The sequence below is a fragment of the Oncorhynchus masou genome, chromosome 25 (assembly GCF_036934945.1).
Source record: "Oncorhynchus masou masou isolate Uvic2021 chromosome 25, UVic_Omas_1.1, whole genome shotgun sequence".
Lineage (NCBI taxonomy): Eukaryota > Metazoa > Chordata > Actinopteri > Salmoniformes > Salmonidae > Oncorhynchus > Oncorhynchus masou.
The window spans coordinates 15837203-15858299 of NC_088236.1; the positions used below are offsets into that span (position 1 = coordinate 15837203).

The following is a 21097-nucleotide window of genomic DNA, read 5'->3' on the forward strand; positions in this document are numbered from 1 at the left end:
TAATAATAGCAGTCAGAGATGGAGGTGTGTCTTTGTGTCACACGGTGGTGAATGTCAAGAATCAAAAATAAAAGGTTAACATATGTAGCTTAAGAAACAAGATTCATTAAATCAATAATTTGCTAGATGACGTTCATATTCTGACAATCTCTGAAACTCACTTAGATAATACCTTTGATGATACAGTGTTAGCAATACATGGTTATAAGACCTACAGAAAAGCCAACGGTGGAGGTGTGGCTGTTTACCTTCAGCACAAGCTTTGAGAGGATCTAATGTTTAATACTGTTGAAGTAACATGGCTACAGGTTCATCTGCCTCACCTAAAGCCCATTCTTGTGAGAAGCTGCTATAGTCCACCAAGTGCAAACAGTCAGTATTTGGATAACATGTGCGAAATGCTTGATAATGTATGTGATATCAATAAAGAGGTATATTTTCTTTGTGATTTAAATATTGACTGGCTTTCATCAGGCTGCCCACACAAGAAAAAGCTTCAAACTGTAACTAGTGCATGCAACCTGGTTCAGGTTATCAACCAACCTACCAGGGTAGTTACAAACAGCACAGGAATGAAGTCATCAACATTTAATGATCACATCTTTCCTAATGCTGCAGAAATTTGTTTGAAAGCAGTATACAAATCCATCGGATTTAGTGATCACAATAGTAGCCATATTGGCAAACGTACTGCAAATTAAGAAATCATGTGACTAAACCAAATAAAAAGAAACTACACTATGAAACAAAGATAAATTACATAAAGAATGATAGTAAAAAGCTTTGCAGCACCTTAAATGAAATTTTGGGCAAAAAGGCAAACTCCGCTCCATCATTCATTGAATCAGATGGCTTATTCATCACAACACCCACTGATATTGCCAACTACTTTAATGATTTTTTCATTGGTAAAATTAGCAAATGCAGGTATGACAAAACCCATCCAAGAATATCTGACCAAATTATGAAAGACAAGCATTGTAATTTTGAATTCTGTAAAGTAAGTGTGGAAGAGGAGAAAACATTGTTGTCTATTAACAACTGACAAGCCCCTGGGGTCTGACAACTTAGATGGAAAATTACTGAGGATAATAGCAGATGATATTGCCACTTCTATTTGCAATATATTAAATTTAATCCTACTAGAAAGTTTGTGCCCTCAGGCCTGGAGGGAAGCAAAAGTTATTTCCCTATCCAAGGATAGTAAGGCCCCCTTTACTGGCTCAAATTGCCGACCAATCAGCCTGTTACCAACCCTTTGTAAACTTTTTTTTTTAAAGTGTGTTTGACCAGATACAATGTTATTTTACAGTAAACAAATTGACAACAGACTTCCAGCACGCTTATACAGAAGGACATTCAACAAGCACAGCTGGTACACAAATGACTGATGATTGGCTGAGAGAAATTGATGATAAAAAAAAATTGTGGGCTGTTTGGTTAGACGAAAAAACATGTGCTATGGTTTTACACCCGCTGCTATACTGTGGAAAAATAGTTACCTGTCTAACAGAACACAGATCACTTTCTTTAATGGACACATCTCCAACATAATCCAGGTAGAATCAGGAATTCCCGAGGGCAGCTATCTTGGCCCCCAAAAATTTCACTGGCACTGGCTTTGAGTAAAGCCAGCATGTCTATGTATTCGAATGACTCAACACTATACACGTCACTACTACAGCGACTGAAATGACTGTAACACTTAACAAAGAGCTGAACCTGGACTATTGTTCAGTCATGTAGTCAGACACCCATGCATACCCCACAAGACATGCCATCAGAGGTCTCTTCACAGTCACCAAGTCCAGAACAGACTATGGGAGGCACACAGTACTACATAAAGCCATGACTACATGGAACTCTATTCCACATTAAGTAACTCATGCCAGCAGTAAAATTTGATTGAAAAAAAAATACACCTTATGGAACAGCGGGGACTGTGAAGCAACACAAACATAGGCACAGACATGCATACAAACGCACAATAATATATACACTATACACACACGTACACATGGATTTTGTGTTGTGCATATGTGGTAGTAGAGTAGGGGCCTGAGGGCACACACTTATGTTGTGAAATCTTTTGTGAACGTATTGTAATGTTTGAAAAATGTATAACTGCCTTAATTTGCTGGATTCCAGGAAGAGTAGCTGCTGCCTTGGCAGGAACTGGGGATGCCTAATAAATACAAATGTGGTGCTAGAAACAACATGGTGGAAGAGGCTGGGGTCTGACCTCTCTCTGTTCGCTGGCGATGGCGATAGTTCCGTCTTTGTTGTATTTGATGGGGGAGCCGCCCTCCTGGATGAGGGTACCGTAGCCTGTAGCCGTGAAGAAAGCAGGAACACCCGCACCCCCTGCTCTGATCCTCTCTGCTAGGGTACCCTGGAGGACAGAGGTCATCAATGGCATCATTACTCAACTGAACCTGGACATTCAAAACCTCCACCACTAATGCATCTCACTCCCAATAAGTAGAATGGGAAAACTATCAAAGCAATGAAGTGTGTGTTCGCTTGCGTGTTACCTGTGGGGTTAGCTCCACCTCCAGCTCCCCAGACAGGTACTGCCTCTCAAACTCAACGTTCTCTCCCACATAGGAGGAGATCATCCTCTTGATCTGTTTGGTCTGTAGGAGCAGACCAAGCCCAAAGTTATCCACCCTGCAGGGAGACAAAACAAGTTACGACACAGGTTACTATGCACACACAAACACAGTATAGCAAAACCTTCACAACAAAAAAAAGGTTTGTTGTGTTATTCATGGTCTAGCTACTGTGGTGTTTACACCTCAATGAATAAGCTACTGTGGTGTGGATGTGTCCAGCTCAGTGAATAAGCTACTGTGGTGTTGTTGTTGTTGTTTCCGGCTCAGTGAATAAGCTACTGTGGTGTTGTTGTTGTTTCCGGCTCAGTGAATAAGCTACTGTGGTTTGGATGTGTCCAGCTCAGTGAATAAGCTACTGTGGTGGTGTTGTTCCCAGCTCAGTGACTAAGCTACTGTGGATGTGTCCAGCTCAGTGAATAAGCTACTGTGGTGGTGTTGTTGTTTCCGGCTCAGTGAATAAGCTACTGTGGTGTTGTTGTTGTTTCCGGCTCAGTGAATAAGCTACTGTGGTTTGGATGTGTCCTGCTCAGTGAATAAGCTACTGTGGTGGTGTTGTTCCCAGCTCAGTGAATAAGCTACTGTGGTGGTGTTGTTCCCAGCTCAGTGACTAAGCTACTGTGGATGTGTCCAGCTCAGTGAATAAGCTACTGTGGTGGTGTTGTTTCCAGCTCAGTGAATAAGCTACTGTGGTGGTGTTGTTTCCAGCTCAGTGAATAAGCTACTGTGGTGGTGTTGTTCCCAGCTCAGTGAATAAGCTACTGTGGTGTGGATGTGTCCAGCTCAGTGAATAAGCTACTGTGGTGTTGTTGTTGTTTCCGGCTCAGTGAATAAGCTACTGTGAATGTTAACCAAGTTCTACAATCTAGTAAAACATCCTAAAATTTGATTTCAGTTATGAATCTGTCTGCAAAGTGAAAAAGATGCATACAATGAACCTACAGTATGCATTCCCTCTCTCCCTCCCACTGTAGCGTTGATTCCCTTCTCATCTTTCCTCAACTCTCCTTCCCCCTCTTTTTATCCCTTCCTTTAATCCATTATGTCTTGTACAGGGCTCACATTACTCCAAATGGTTACTTAAGGTCACGGGAAGAGGAGGAGCACCAGACCTCTCTCTGACAGACAGCTAAGCCACAACCATACACAGATACAGAGACACACTGAAACAGCTGGACTTCTGCAGGCAAGGCATAACAAGGTCACTTGAGTTTATACTAGGATTCCTTCTTCCATTCTAAGATATAACGAAACATAACCCATCATAAGTGGTTTGGTTGTTGGACGACTTCAGATAGTTACATTTTTCCCACTTCAATGGTCTTTGCGAGTTGAAAGACTGGAGTGAGCTACTGCTATACGCTGAGTCGGTGAGCGAGTTTATTAGCAAGTGGATCGGTGATGTTGTACCCACAGCGTTTATTAAAACATTCCCCAACCAGAAACCATGGATTGATGGCAGAATTCACGCGAAACTGAAAGTGCAAACAACTGCTTATAATCAGGGCAAGGTGACCGGAAACATAACCGAATACAAACAGTGTAGCTATTCCCTCCGCAAGGCAATCAAACAAGCTAAGCGTCAGTATAGAGACAAAGTAGAGTCGCAATTCAACGGCTCAGACACGAGAGGTATGTGGTATGTCTACAGTCAATCACGGATTATAAAAAGAAAACCAGCCCCATGGCGGACCAGGATGTCTTGCTCCCAGACAGACTAAACAACTTCTTTGCTCGCTTTGAGGACAATACAGTGCCACTGACACGGCCCGCTACCAAAACTTGTGGACTCTCCTTCACTGCAGCCGACGTGAGTAAAACATTTTAAAAAGTGTTAACCCTTGCAAGGCTGCAGGTCCAGACAGCATCCCCAGACCAGCTGGCTGGTATGTTTACGGACATAATCAATTCTTATCCCAGTCTGCTGTTCCCACATGCTTCAAGAGGGCCACCATTGTTCCTGTTCCCAAGAAAGCTAAGGTACCTGAGCTAAACAACTACAGCCCCGTAGAACTCAAATCAAATTTTATTTGTCACATACACATGGTTAGCAGATGTTAATGCGAGTGTAGCAAAATGCTTGTGCTTCTAGTTCCGACAATGCAGTAATAACCAACAAGTAATCTAACTAACAATTCCTAAACTACTGTCTTATACACAGTGTAAGGGGATAAAGAATATGTACATAAGGATATATGAATGAGTGATGGTACAGAGCAGCATAGGCAAGACACAGTAGATGGTATCGAGTACAGTATATACATATGAGATGAGTATGTAAACAAAGTGGCATAGTTAAAGTGGCTAGTGATACATGTATTACATAAGGATGCAGTCGATGATATAGAGTACAGTATATACGTATGCATATGAGATGAATAATGTAGGGTAAGTAACATTATATAAGGTAGCATTGTTTAAAGTGGCTAGTGATATATTTACATCATTTCCCATCAATTCCCATTATTAAAGTGGCTGGAGTTGAGTCAGTGTCAGTGTGTTGGCACCAGCCACTCAATGTTAGTGGTGGCTGTTTAACAGTCTGATGGCCTTGAGATAGAAGCTGTTTTTCAGTCTCTCGGTCCCAGCTTTGATGCACCTGTACTGACCTCGCCTTCCGTCATCATGAAGTGCTTTGAGAGACTAGTCAAGGACCATATCACCTCCACCCTACCTGACACCCTAGACTCACTCCAATTTGCTTACCGCCCCAATAGGTCCACAGACAACACAATCGCAACCACACTGCACACTGCCCTAACCCATCTGGACAAGAGGAATACCTATGTGAGAATGCTGTTCATCAACTACAGCTCAGCATTTAACACCATAGTGCCCTCCAAACTCGTCATCAAGCTGGAGACCCTGGGTCTCGACCCCGCCCTGTGCAACTGGGTACTGGACTTCCTGACGGGCCGCCCCCAGGTGATGAGGGTAGTTAACAACATCTCCACTCTGCTGATCTTCAACACTGGGGCCCCACAAGCATGAGTTCTGAGCCCTCTCCTGTACTCCCTGTTCACCAATGACTGTGTGGCCATACACACCTCCAACTCAATCATGAAGTTTCCAGACAACACTACAGTGGTTGATTACCAACATTGACGAGACGGCCTACAGGGAGAAGGTGAGGGCCCTCGGAGTGTGGTGTCAGGAAAATAACCTCACACTCACCGTCAACAAAACAAAGGAGATGATCGTGGACTTCAGGAAACAGCAGAGGGAACACCCCCCTATCCACATCGACGGGACTGTAGTGGAGAGGGTAGTAAGTTTTAAGTTCCTCGGCGTACACATCACGGACAAACTGAATTGGTCCACCCACACAGACAGCGTGGTGAAGAAGGCGCAGCAGCAAAAAACTCACCAAAAACACTCACAAACCTTTACAGATGCACAATCGAGAGCATCCTGTAGGGCTGTATCAACGCCTGGTACGGAAACTGCTCTGCCCACAACCGTAAGGCTCTCCAGAGGGTAGTGAGGTCTGCACAACGCATCACCGGGGGCAAACTACCTGCCCTCCAGGACACCTACACCACCCGATGTCACAGGTTGGCCATAAAGATCATCAAGGACAACAACCACCCGAGCCACTGCCTGTTCACCCCGCTATCATCCAGGAGGCGAGTTCAGTACAGATGCATCAAAGCTGTGATCGAGAGACTGAAAAACAGCTTCCATCTCAAGGCCATCCAACTGTAAAACAGCCACCACTAACATGGAGTGGCTGCTGCCAACACACTGACTCAACTCCAGCTACTTTAATATTGGAAAAATGTATGTAAAAATGTATCACTAGCCACTTTAAACAATGCCACTTCATATAATGTTTACATAATCTACATTACTCATCTCATATGTATATACTGTCCTCGATACCATCTACTGCATCTTGCCCATGCCGTTCTGTACCATCCATCACTCATTCTTATATTTGTATGTACATATTCTTTCATTCCTTTACACTGTGTGTATAAGGTAGTTGTTGTGTAATTGTTAGGTTAGATTACTCGTTGGTTATTACTGCATTGTCGGAACTAGAAGCACAAGCATTTCGCCAAACACTCGCATTAACATCTGCTAACCATTTGTATGTGACAAATAACATTTGATTTGCTGTGAAGAGAGCAGTCACAATGGTTCACAAGGCTGCCTCCATTGCCAAGACGAAGTAAGGCTGGGGCTGCCACAATAGCCCCTGAGTGTTAGTCATTAACCAATGGAAGTGATCTGGGGTAAATAAAACAATGATGTTTAACTCCAGGTAGCAATGTGTCACCTGCCTTTCTTGTGCCTGAGTGGTGAAACTAAAGCTGGCCTAATCTCAACTGTTTCTCTATCCATATAAGCAGCTCACTAAAGACGATTAACAAGTGTAAGACAGAAGTGCCTATATTGGCTTCATGAAACTCAAGACTACACTTAATAGTTAATTTAGGGATAATTAAGATAGATTCGTAATGAATGTGAAAACGTGTGCAAAATCATAGTCTACTAATCACATCTATTTATTCTTACGATCAAATCTAGTAGGATAAAATAGTTGGTGTGAGTTAGATCTCCCAGTCACGCTGCTAATGTTGGGGAAGGTTTGGGACTGGAAAGAACAGGCTTTGTCCTTCACACAACTTCTAGGTCAGCTTACTCACACCATCTAGGCCAAGAATGCTCAGAACACCAACAACACAGTTATCAAGTCCCGTGATACACACACACACACACACGTCCAATCAGCTTCACTTGGAGATATTGGACAATCATGTCTACTTTAGTTCAGCTAATATAGACAAGTCATCAGTATACTGCATGTCATATATATAAATAAAAGAGAGAGAGCTTTCTGCTCTTATCTTTTTATAAATTCCATATCAAACTGTGCAGAACAGGTGTACACCTGTTTCTGAAATAGGGGAGTTTGAATGTGCAGCCCACAGCACACACTTCCAAATGAATCGTTATCTCTAAATGTGGAGGAGCAATTTTCAAGAATAATTTATATTGGAGAAATGATAACCCCCCACGCACAATGGTCTATGCAATCTTACATTCTGTACCTCCAATACAAGTCTGTTGACAGAGCTCAACAAACTAAACACAGTAGTTAAGAACTTGGTGTGCAGATGTTTAGACTACTGTTTCATGCGGTACTGAGTATTTCACAGTATTCCGCAAGCAGTTTTACAAGCAGTTCACTCCACTCTAGCTGAATAAATTAGGTCAAAATGGACAGTGTTTTCAATCAAGGGCAGATGCTTCTGACTGCTCTTTCTTCAACACCTGGGCTGAACTCAAACCTTTCCTACAAAATAAAACGCACTGTTTGAACTGTGCTGGCATGAATGTTTAGTGCTTACAACATCTTATGTCATTAACAGTGTGATGTGTCTGTTGTACAGTAACTCAAAAGAAAGTTCCCTCCAGTTGGTAAAGTGTCCTCCTATGAAAGCTCAGTGGGTCGCCCTAGTGCACACGTGAGGTTCCCGTCTCATATAACACCCTACATAAAGGATCCACTGTATCTGAGAGGGAGAGAAGGAGAGGGAGGGAGACACAGAGAGAAACAGAAAAACAGAGAGCCAGAGAAACAGAGGGAGAGACTCCACAGGGTTCAGAGAAAAGAAGAGCAGCAGTTCTCATGGTCCTATTATTTCTCTCGCTTCTCCTAAAGTTTCAGTGTTGAGATAATAGAAAAGATAATGACTCTTTCCAGAGTTATGTCAATAGCCTAAAAACAATTCCCTCTCAGATTCCGGACGATTGTCTGACTAGTAGAAATGTCAAATGTCTAATCTGGGTCGAGTATAGGCCTGTAGCCTGACCTTAAAAAATCTAAAGTATTTTAACTCTAAAATGACTGGTTCTTCAGGTTTCTGTCAAATAGATTAGGTATAGATAGATGCAGAGAAAGAGCTGCAGGGGAACAGTCAGTGAGCTGCAGGGGAACAGTCAGTGGATGTTTGCACTCTAAAATTAAACCTGACAGCCAAGTATTACCAGGAAATGATACCAAATACAAGCCAATGAAATCAGACAACGGCCTCAAACAAACCAAATTAAAATCACTTTACGGCCAAAGGATACACTGGGAGTTCACTTTCTTTTAATTTTCAATATTGTTTCTTGGGCATTCACTTTCTTTTTGTTGTTATATTATTTTATCCAGCTCCTGTGGCATGTCTGAGATGTGCTAAATTAATCTCTTTATAAACTAACACACTGAATACTGCTATTATTAGATTCACTGTCCCACAACTTTACATTACAGGTTGCCAGTCCCACGGTTAGAGCATCATGAGTAGAGTGGCTAGAGCAACATGAGTAGAGTGGCTAGAGCAACATGAATGGCTAGAGCAACATGAGTAGAGTGGCTAGAGCAACATGAGTAGAGTGGCTAGAGCAACATGAGTAGAGTGGCTAGAGCAACATGAGTAGAGTGGCTAGAGCAACATGAATGGCGAGTGCAACATGAGTAGAGTGGCTAGAGCATCATGAGTAGAGTGGCTAGAGCAACATGAGTAGAGTGGCTAGAGCAACATGAGTAGAGTGGCTAGAGCAACATGAGTAGAGTGGCTAGAGCAACATGAGTAGAGTGGCTAGAGCAACATGAGTAGAGTGGCTAGAGCAACATGAATGGCTAGAGCAACATGAATGGCGAGAGCAACATGAGTAGAGCAACATGAGTAGAGTGGCTAGAGCAACATGAGTAGAGTGGCTAGAGCAACATGAGTAGAGTGGCAAGAGCAACATGAGTAGAGTGGCTAGAGCAACATGAGTAGAGTGGCAAGAGCAACATGAGTAGAGTGGCAAGAGCAACATGAGTAGAGTGGCTAGAGCAACATGAGTAGAGTGGCTAGAGCAACATGAGTAGAGTGGCTAGAGCAACATGAGTAGAGTGGCTAGAGCAACATGAATGAGCGTAGAGTGGTGCAACATGAGTGGCTAGAGCAACATGGCTAGAGCAACATGAGTAGAGTGGCTAGAGCAACATGAGTAGAGTGGCTAGAGCAACATGAGTAGAGTGGCTAGAGCAACATGAGTAGAGTGGCTAGAGCAACATGAGTAGAGTGGCTAGAGCAACATGAGTAGAGTGGCTAGAGCAACATGAATGACTAGAGCAACATGAATGGCTAGAGCATCATGAGTAGAGTGGCTAGAGCAACATGAGTAGAGTGGCTAGAGCAACATGAGTAGAGTGGCTAGAGCAACATGAATGGCTAGAGCAACATGAGTAGAGTGGCTAGAGCAACATGAGTAGAGTGGCTAGAGCAACATGAATGGCTAGAGCAACATGAGTAGAGTGGCTAGAGCATCATGAGTAGAGTGGCTAGAGCATCATGAGTAGAGTGGCTAGAGCATCATGAGTAGAGTGGCTAGAGCAACATGAGTAGAGTGGCTAGAGCAACATGAGTAGAGTGGCTAGAGCAACATGAATGGCTAGAGCAACATGAATGGCTAGAGCATCATGAGTAGAGTGGCTAGAGCAACATGAGTAGAGTGGCTAGAGCAACATGAGTAGAGTGGCTAGAGCAACATGAATGGCTAGAGCAACATGAGTAGAGTGGCTAGAGCATCATGATTAGAGTGGCTAGAGCATCATGATTAGAGTGGCTAGAGCATCATGATTAGAGTGGCTAGAGCATCATGAGTAGAGTGGCTAGAGCATCATGAGTAGAGTGGCTAGAGCAACATGAATGGCTAGAGCAACATGAGTAGAGTGGCTAGAGCAACATGAGTAGAGTGGCTAGAGCAACATGAGTAGAGTGGCTAGAGCAACATGAGTAGAGTGGCTAGAGCAACATGAGTAGAGTGGCTAGAGCAACATGTACATGTTTGAGAGAGACTCACCTTTCCATAGAAGGGTCATATTAGTGTGTAGCCCAAACTGTTCGGACACTACAGACAGAGGTTGGCAGATCTGCAGTACCGATCTCTGACGAGTCCCGTGACGCTTTTGGAAGTCGTAGAACAAAACGGAGAATAATATTTTCTAGGCCAAACCGATCAGACGTTTCGTGAGAAGACCGATTTTCAGGATTAGTCTCAGAGTCTGACAAACACCACTGTGGATGTGCCAGCATTCACGGCAGATGCGGAAGGATGCGGTGGGTTGAGACCCATCCAATGCCACGGACAACACCTCTAGGGGGTTAACCATTAGGGGGGTAAAGCCTAAAACGGACTTTAGATCAGCAGGGCATCCCCCATGATCCCACGAAGGGCATCTCTACGAGAAACAGTGTAAAATATTTGATACTATCATGGTTGGAGGCCTGTAATTTAAAACAGATTCTAACTAGCATTAGGAAACACAGGCATTTTCTTGACAGCAGTAAACGAGGGTCAAGATGGAAATTCAATCCATGGTTTTGGGTTACACACAGGCACCTGCATGTGTGTGCAAACACACGCAAACAGACACACACAGAGAGACAGACAGGCGCACACTCACTTACCCAGCATTGTTGCTGACGGCTGTAAGGCTCTTCACGCCAGTCTTTAATAAACTGTTGATAAGGTTCTCTGGAATACCACACAAACCAAACCCTGGAGAGAGAAACATAAATGTTTACAGTCATTTCTATTAATGACTAATTTTCCTTGGAAAATGACCCTGTGTAGTTAGGCCTTCCTTACACACAGTGGAAACAAGCACAAGCCCAATTCTATTATTATGACATATGGAATCTGTCATAGCAGCCCAGTCTGTTGGGGGCAATGACGCAGAATGATTCAGACAGAGCAGCTAAAATTGAGAGCATGGTCCATTATCTATGAACAGCAAACAAGACGATGTGTGAATGAACATTTCTCCCACTGAGAAACAGTTTTTACAGAAAAACTACAATTGGATCAAATAACACAAGTGTCTCCCTAGCCTCTTGTAGGAGATACACTACATTGCCAGGTCGCAATTGTAAATGAGAACTTGTTCTCAACTTGCCTACCTGGTTAAATAAAGGTGAAATAAAAAATTTAAATTGACCAAAGGTATATGGACACCTGCTTGTCGAACATGTCATTCCAAAATCATGGGCCTTAATATGGAGTTGGTCCCCGCTTTGCTGCTGTAACAGCCTTCAATCTTCTGGGAAGGCTTTCCATTACATGTTGGAACATTGCTGAGAGGACTTGCTTCCATTCAGCCACAAGAGCATTAGTGAGGTCGGGCACTGATGTTGGGCCATTAGGCCTGGCTCACTGTCGATGTTCCAAATGAATCCCAAAGGTGTTCGATGGGGTTGAGGTCAGGGCTCTGTGCAGGCAAGTCAAGTTCTTCTAAACCGATCTTGACAAACCATTTCTGTATGGACTTCGCTTTGTGCACGGGGCCATTGTCATGCTGAAACAGGAAAGGGCCTTCCCCAAACTGTTGCCGCAAAGTTGGAAGCACATAATCGCCTAGAATGTGATTTTACGCTGTAGAACTAAGAAGCCTAGCCCGAACCATGAAAAACAGCCCCAGACCATTATTCCTCCTCCACCAAACTTTACCGTTGGTACTATGTATTGGGGCAGGTAGCGTTCTCCTGGCATCCGCCAAACCCAGATTCATCCGTTAGACTGCCAGATGGTGAAGCATGATTCATCACTCAAGCATGTCCACTGATCCAGAGTCCAAAGGCAGCGAGCTTTACACCACTCCAGCCGATGCTTAGCAATGTGCATGGTGATCTTAGGCTTGTGAGCGGCTGCTTGGTCATGGACACCTATTTCATGAAGGTCCCGTGGAACAGTTCTTGTGCTGACGTTGCTTCCAGGCGCAGTTTGGAACACGGTAGTGAGTGTTGCAACCGAGAACAGATGATTTTTACACGCGACACACTTCAGCACTAGGGGGTCCCATTCTGTGAGCTTGTGTGGCCTACAACTTTGCGGCTGAGCCTCTGTTGCACCGAGTCATTTCCACTTCAAAATAACAGCACTTAGTTGATGGGCAGCTCTAGCAGGGCAGAAATTTGACGAACTGACTTGTTGGAAAGATGGCATCCTATGACGGTGCCACATTAAAGTCACTGAGCTCTTCAGTAAGGCCATTCTACTACCAATGTTTGTCTATGGAGATTGCATGCCTGTGTGCTCGATTGTATACATCTGTCAGCAACGGGTGTGGCTGAAATAGCCAAATCCACTAATTTGAAAGGATGTCCACATATTTATGTATATACAGTACCAGTCAAAAGTTTGGACACACCTACTCATTCAAGGGTTTTTCTTTATTTGTACTATTTTCTTTATTGTAGAATAATAGTAAAGTCATCAAAACTATACATATGGAACATATGGAATCATGTAATAAGAAAAAAAGTGCTAAATCAAAATATATTTTAGATTCTTCAAAGTAACCACCCTTTGCCTTGATGACAGCTTTGCACACTCTTGGCATTCTCTCAACCAGCTTCATGAGGTAGTCATCTGGAATATATTTCAATGAACAGGTGTTCCTTGTTAAAAGTTAATTTATGGAATTTCTTAATGCGTTTGAGCCAATCAGTTGTGTTGTGACAAGGTAGGGTTGGGTATACAGAAGATAGCCTTACTTGGTAAAAGACCAAGTCCATATTATGGCAAGAACAGCTCAAATAAGCAAAGAGAAATGACAGTCCATCATTACTTTAAGACACGAAAGTCAGTCAATACGGAACATTTCAAGAACTTTTGCAGTAGCAAAAACCTTGAAGCGCTACAATGAAGGAGGACCACCATGGGAAAGGAAGACCCAAAGTTACCTGTTGCAAAGGATAAGTTCATTAGAGTTACCAGACTCAGATATTGCAGCCCAAAGAAATGCTTGACAGAGTTCAAGTAACAGACACATCTCAACATCAACTGTTCAGAGGATACTGTGTCAATCAGGCATTCATGGTCGAATTGCTGCAAAGAAACCACTACTAAAGGACACCAAAAAGAAGAAGAGACTTGCTTGGGCCAAGAAACACGAGCAATGGACATTAGACCGTTGGAAATATATCCTCTGTGTCTTTGTGAGACACTGCATATGTGGTTCCCACTGTCAAGCATGGAGGAAGAGGTGTGATGGTGCTTTGCTGGTGACACTGTCTGTGATTTATTTAGAATTCAAGGCACACTTAACCAGCATGGCTACCACAGCATTCTGCAGCGATACGACCTTATCTGGTTTGTGCTTAGTGGGACTATCATTTGTTTTTAAACAGGACAATGACCCAACACACTGGTTCGAATCCCTGAGCCGACTAGGTGAAAAATCTGTTGACAAGCCCTTGGCATAGACACTTAACCCTAATTGCTACTGTAAGTCGCTCTGGATAAGAGAATCTGATTAAATGACTAAAATGTACATGTAAATGTCCAGGCGTAAACAGTCTTCAGTGCTGCATTTGCAGGGCATCCCAGGAAAAAGCCCTTTCAGAGCCCACAGTAAAGTCTTCACTGTCTCCTGATCTTACCTCCCACTAGGATGGTGGCTCCACTGGGGATGTCCTTCACAGCCTCTGTGGGGTCTGTGTAGAACTGTGACTTTCTCTGACTGGAGGTGGAGAAGGAGCAGCCACACATCTGGGGTACACAGAGGAACAGTCCCACAGTTAGACAAACTCTGGCAGCATTCAATAATACTTTACCTTATTCCGTACTCTTCTCACAGGTGGATTAACCTCCTCTCAGACTAAGATGTGTGCTGGGGAGTAGTGAAAAACAAAGATCCTGGAAATTCCACCACGATCTTTCCACGGTAACGGAATGCCAAACAAAGTTTAACAAATCATACAACTCAGTGTACAAGCACTACCTTTTACAATTTACACTGAACATTTAACAAAAACACATTTACTTGAAGAACAGTGCAGAAGCTAAGTTTGGTAACCGACGGACGGCAAAAACAGCACAATCCGATATTCTGTTCCAAAACTTTGCATCTGCACTGTTCTTCAAGTAAATGTGTTTTAGTTAAATGCTGTGTAAATTGTTAAAAGTAGTCCTTGTGCATTGAGTTCTATGGTTTGTTTAACTTTGCGATCATTGGATTTTGTTTGGCATACATTTCATTTTATACAGGTTTTTAACCTTAGTTTCAGCATCACTCTGTTAACGTGGAATTTCCCCAGTGCTAGCATTCCATCACAGGGTCAAAATCAGCACTTCACATTATGTGCCGTGAGATAAAAACCAACACCAAGAGTATAGAATGCATTCAGTTACAGCACAGAAAAGATGGACCAGGCAAAGTACAACAAAAGAGATATGTCCAGTTCACAACACTTTCTCAGCTAGAGTAAGAGTGGCAAGCAGACGGTCTTGAACTGCTTGGATCTCTGCCAGGAAGCATATTCCTCCAGCTGAGACGTGGAGAGCAGACAGAGACCCTTTAACCTCATCAAGCCTTTCATTTTCTGCCATTAACCCACCATTCGCTCATCCTTTAACTCCTCTGCTGTAGCTAATTATATCCACCGTACTGCACTAGTGTAGATGGAAGGTTCACTGGAGGAATGAGGCAGTCTGGTGGATCTGAGAATGTCCCTGACAAAACAACACAGTCCATTATAGGCTAGTACTTCTAAGCTCTGACATTAGTGACGTGTAATCAACCTCTTGTTATAAATAGAATGAATAGGTCTGCAATCCCCCCCTGATGTAGTTAACGCATTAGTCTGTATTAACCTATGACCAGTTTTAGTTTTCACCCATTATCACACCTTTCGCTCTATTATGATCCACCAAACTTTTGGGGAGGAACTATATTCTGGGTGGATTTGTGACCAAATAGAAGATATGTCAAATAACCATTATGAACTAAGTGGCTTGATTTTGACCTCAGCTCATATAAAAATGAATTGTCAATAGCGAATCAACAATTATGACCAATCAAGCGCGAAGAAAATGCTCCCAGAAGGAAAAGGAAAGCATTTCAAAAAATAGGCTTGACTGTTATTAACCTAGGACCAGCATCTTGTATTTAGGCTGGAGTCTTGACCTAGACGGAACCTTTCAGGGCGATTAACGACCATTAGCTCTGTTTACGGTTAGAACCTACAACAACTTATCTGAGGTCTAACTACAAACTGTACTGTGGCAGCAAAGCCAAACAAAAGCAACTGCATAAAATGTGACAAAGGGAGGCGAAAACATAACACTATAAAAGGATTCCTGCACACTGAGAGGCCAACTTCTATAGGTGAAGCAATGCACAATAAAATGTATTGAACAACACTAGCATGGCGTCAGACTGTAATTATCTAAACATTGAGGTGTGTACTGTGTATACCCTCCAATTCACTACTTATAAAACCGAAATGCAAACACATGATTAAACAATACCCTTATCGGAGAACTGTGTACAGTATTTTCTATTATACTACCTGTAGACTATACTTTACAGAGACCTGTTCTGAACTGCATTTTTACATGCCTCTACTTCTGGCTGTCCTTAGTGCGCGTGACACGCAAAGGGTTCGGGGGAACTGGGTTGCAACCTGCAGCGCAATGTCAAAGACCAACATTCTTAGGCTTATGTGTGTTGCTATGTTGGTAGGGTGAATTTTTACAGTTTAAAGGAGCATTACGGAGAGAGAAAAAATATCGGTAGTCAACATCAATAACTTCCAAATATATTCACTAGATATGTTCCCCAATCGATCGTAATATAGTTGGACCTTATATCACAAAGATGGGGGGGGGGGGCGAGTGTCTTCAATGGGAACTATCTACTGTAAACATAAAGCACATGATACTGGCAAAACAAACAAATGGGCAAATTAAATTGAAATCCAAGGTCCCTTTCTCAGCCAAGGTCATTTGAGTTTTTATGGGTGACAGAGTAGTGTCTACTGCTAGCCACCATATAGGCTACTAAGATACCAGGACGGGAAATAGCTAGCATGGATCATGGAATGGAAGCATCAGACATCACGAACATTTATGAAAGGGGTCAGTAGTGTTGAGGTATAACATAACGGATCAGTAGCCAAGTATACGCTGATCGGAGCCAACAGTAAATGCAAATGATGAATTTTGATTTCAATTGCATTTCAGAGAACAATTTAGGGGTTAAAATAGAAGGTGCCATATGACACATTCGCACTAACCTGACGTCGCAGGCTTAAAATAAACACTCGCACAAAAAAAAGCAACGCTTCCCAATGTATCTATCTAACTGGATGCATGTTTGTATTTGGTCTATTTCATTGACGCATGTCGATACTAACCTTGTTCAAGGAATGGGTGAAGTTCAAATTGGGTATGCAGGTGGCAGATAGGTTTTTGAAGAATACAGTATCCGCTCGTGATAATACTTTAAGGGCCGCCATGTTTTTGAAGCTAACCAACAGGCTTTCCTAAATGATGAGCAATGTGAGGCTGCGGAGCGGTTGAGTTATGGCGTGCATGTGTGATCAGACTTTGCAGGAACTCACAGTCCCAGCTGGTAAAATGACACTAAAGCTCGAAGGGGAGGGGCGGGGCTAGCGGAGGACGATCAACGCGAGCAAAAGAGGCTCGGATAGCTCATTATAAATTAACTGTTTCGCGGCTTGAGACGAGTCCGTAATATAAATACATGTCCCCTTTTTTATATATATATGCCTCTTTCTTCATCTCTAGATTTACCTGTTAATAGTTTTTTTCGGCTGGACCTAGTTGACTAAACTTCACTCCATGGTAAAGGAAGTTTCTGATTAACTCATTGTCAACTGCGTTTATTTCAGAAAACTTAACATGTGTAAATATTTGTATTAACATAAGATGAATAACTTTTTGGTGACAGGGGGGCAGTATTGAGTAGCTTGGATGAATAAGGTGCCCAGAGTAAACTGCCTGCTACTCTGTCCCAGAAGCTAATATATGCATATTGGTAGTATTGTTGGATAGAAAACACTGTGAAGTTTCTAAAACTGTTTGAATGATGTCTGTGAGTATAACAGAACTCATATGGCAGGCGAAAACCTGAGAAAAATCCAACCAGGAATTGGGAAATCTGAGGTTTGTAGTTTTTCAACTCTTTGCCATTCCAATATACAGTGTAAATGGGGTCATATTGCACTTCCTAAGGCTTCCACTAGATGTCAACAGTCTTTAGAACTTTGAGGCTTCTACTGTGAAGTGAGGGCGAAAGAGAGGGGATTGAGCCAGGTGTCTAGCAGAGTGCCACAGGCTCTGATGCGCGGTCACGAGAAAGTTAGCTCTCGTTCCATTGCTTTTCTACAGACATAGGAATTCTCCGGTTGGAAAATTATTGAAGATTTATGTTAAAAACATCCTAAAGATTGATTCTATACTTAGTTTGACAAGTTTCTACGGGCTGTAACGGAACTTTTTGAACTTTTCGTCAGACGTTCGGCTGGAACTGAACACGCGTTTGGATTTGTTTACCAAACGCCCTAACAAAAGAAGCTATTTGGACATAAATTATGAACTTTATCGAACAAATCAAACATTTATTGTGGAACTGGGATTCCTGGGAGTGCATTCTGATGTAGATCATCAAAGGTAAGTGAATATTTATAATGCTATTTCTGACTAGTGTTGACTACACAATATGGCGAATTTCTTTTTGGCTGCTTTGTTGTCTGAAAGCTGTACTCAGATTATTGCATCGTTTGCTTTTTCCATAAAGCTCTTTTGAAATCTGACACAGAGGTTGCATTAAGGAGAAGTATATTTCTAATTCCATGTATATCACCATGTATGATGACTATTTCTGTAAATTGTTGTGGCTCTCTGCACTTTCACCTGATGTTTTAGAACTAGTGAACGTAACACGTCAATGTAAAATTAGATTTCTTGATATAAATATGCACTTTATCGAACAAAACATACATGTATTGTGTAACATGAAGTCCTATGAGTGTCATCTGATGAAGAGCATCAAAGGTTAGTGATTCATTTTATCTCTATTTGTGCTTTTTGTGACTCCTCTCTTTGGCTGGAAAAATGGCTGTGTTGGTGGTGACCTAACATAATCGTTTGTGGTGCATTTGCTGTAAAGCCTTTTTGAAATCAGACACTGTGGCTGGATTAACGAAAATGTTATCTTTAAAATTGTGTAAAATACGTGTAAGCTTGAGGCATTTTAATTTTGAGATTTTTGTTGTTTTGAATTTGGCTCCCTGCACTTTCACTAGCTGTTGGCGAGGTGGGACGCTACCCTCCCACATATCCCAGAGAAGTTTAAACAACATACATAAACTGAACAAGTTCCACAGACATGTCACTAACAGAAATTGAATAATGTGTCCCTGAACAAAGGGGGGGTCAAAATCCAAAGTTTCAGTCAGTATCTGGTGTGACCACCAGCTGCATTAGGTACTGCAGTGCATCTCCTCCTCGTGGTCTACACCAAAATTGCTGTGAGATGTTACCCCACTCTTCCACCAAGGCACCTGCAATTTCACAGACATTTCTGAGGGGAATGGCCCTAGCCCTCACCCTCCAATCCAACAGGTCCCAGACATGCTCAATGGGATCGTTGCTGGCCATGGCAGAACACTGACATTCCGGTCTTGCAGGAAATCACGCACAGAACGAGCAGTATGGCTGGTGGCATTGTCATGCTGGAGGGTCATGTCAGGATGAGCCTGCAGGAAGGGTACCACATGAGGGAGGAGGATGTCTTCTCTGTAACGCACAGCGTTGAGAAAGCCTGCAATGACAAAACGTTCGGTCCGATGTTGCTGTGACACACTGCCCCAGACCATGACTGACTCTCCACCTCCAAAATCGATCCCGCTCCAGAGTACAGAACTCGGTGAAATGCTCATTCCATCTAAGATAAACATTAATCTGATCATCAACCCTGGTGAGACATAGGTGATGTTGTTGCCCTTGATGTCTGGTGAGGACCTGCCTTACAACAGGCCTATAAGTCCTCAGTCCAGCCACTCTCAGCCTTTTGCAGACAGTCTGATCACTGATGGAGGGATTGTGTGTTCCTGGTGTAACTCGGGCAGTTCTTGTTGCCTTCCTGTACCTGTCCCGCAGGTGTGATGTTCAGATGTACCGATCCTGTGTGGGTTTTTTACACGTGGTCTTCCACTGTGAGAACGACCAGCTGTCCATCCTGTCTCCCTGTAGCACTGTCTTAGGCCTCTCCCAGTACGGATATTGCAATGTATTGCCCTGGCCACATCTGCAGTCCTCATGCCTCCTTGCAGCATGCCTAAGGCACAGCCACACAGATGATCCACATAGATGAGCAGGAACCCTGGGCATCTTTCTTTTTGTTTTTTTTTCAGAATCAGTTGAAAGGCCTCTTTAGGTCATAAGTTATCAAAACTGTGACCTTAATTGCCTATGGTCTGTAAGCTGTTAGTGTCTTAACTACCGTTAGGTGTATGTTCATTAATTGTCCATTGTATGTTCAGGTGTATGTTCGTTAATTGTTTATGGTTAATTGGGAAACAGTGTTTAAACTCTTTACAATGAAGATCTGTGAAGTTATTTAGATGTTTACTAATTATCTTTGAAAGACAGGGTCCTGAAAAGGGACGTTTCTTTTTTTGCTGAGTTTATATGAAACGCTAAACTTGTAGCTATGTTTCTTCTCTGTCGTTGCGTGCCTTTATTTGCTGAAATCCAATCAAATACAGTTTGTTTCCTTGTTGAGATTCAATTGGCACACGCGAAACAGTCGGCGGGTGTATTTCATTAAGGTTTATTGAAAAAGTATGGATTTGCAATTGACAGAGGGCACAAATAAATTGATATATTTGGAGCAAACATGTATTGGATCACTCACCAGGTTTCAAACCTTTTTATGCGATTAAAGTACATTTCGGTGATCTTTCCAAATGTCGTCAAAACAAAAAAAATAAACGAGATATGGAGGTGGAAACGCCATTATGCACAAATATTTATATAATAACCATCATATATCGAAGTAAATTTGGAGACACACGATAGTTCTCGCATTACGATTTGGGTAATTATACAGTTTGTTAGGCAACAGGTTACATACATTATGATGAAAGTGTGTTCGCAGACAACCATAATATTATAGAAGAATACGTTATGAATAACTTCACATGGTGGTGAAGGTGCATGGTGCTGAGTTTGATGCTCCTTTACAATACATATCGATGGTTTTATTCTGGTGACATGATGATCGATGTTTGACGAATACAAATATTCTCGCTCTTATCCATAATAATCTCATCATGTAGAGGAGTCTACCCACACATCCTAGCCGCACTGTAGTCTATCTGCAAACTGTTGGCAAGAGCACATGTAGGCACCTTTGCTATTTAACGCAACAGTTTATGTACCAAAACCATAGGTAGAGTCGAAAATGCAATGGAGGCACAACTAATTTTAGATTTTTATTCGGTTCATGAAAACGTAATTGAAAAAGTACATTTCGTGTTTATACGTCACAACGCACAAATCCGTTTGATGGGAAAACACTCATATTTTCTTAATGCGGATTTTAGAATAGTGGCATGAAACCTGCCCCAGATAATAAAATAAACACGTTCACCATGTGAATGGATCGTCATAGCGTCACGTGACAA

The 21097-nt window shown here is 42.5% G+C and overlaps 1 protein-coding gene across 1 annotated transcript in view; it reads right to left on the bottom strand.

Moving 5' to 3' along the window:
* LOC135513818 (succinyl-CoA:3-ketoacid coenzyme A transferase 1, mitochondrial-like) overlaps positions 1–17002 on the bottom strand; it is a 111095-nt gene extending 94093 nt beyond the window's left edge. Inside the window, exons 1-5 of the mRNA XM_064936766.1 lie at positions 16799–17002; positions 14042–14150; positions 11069–11159; positions 2535–2670; positions 2243–2392 (exon numbers count right to left, since the gene is read on the bottom strand). Coding sequence (XP_064792838.1) covers positions 2243–2392; positions 2535–2670; positions 11069–11159; positions 14042–14150; positions 16799–16900 — 588 coding nt within the window. The 5' untranslated portion in view covers positions 16901–17002. The remainder of the gene's footprint in view (positions 1–2242; positions 2393–2534; positions 2671–11068; positions 11160–14041; positions 14151–16798) is intronic.
* Between the last annotated feature and the right edge of the window lie 4095 nt (positions 17003–21097).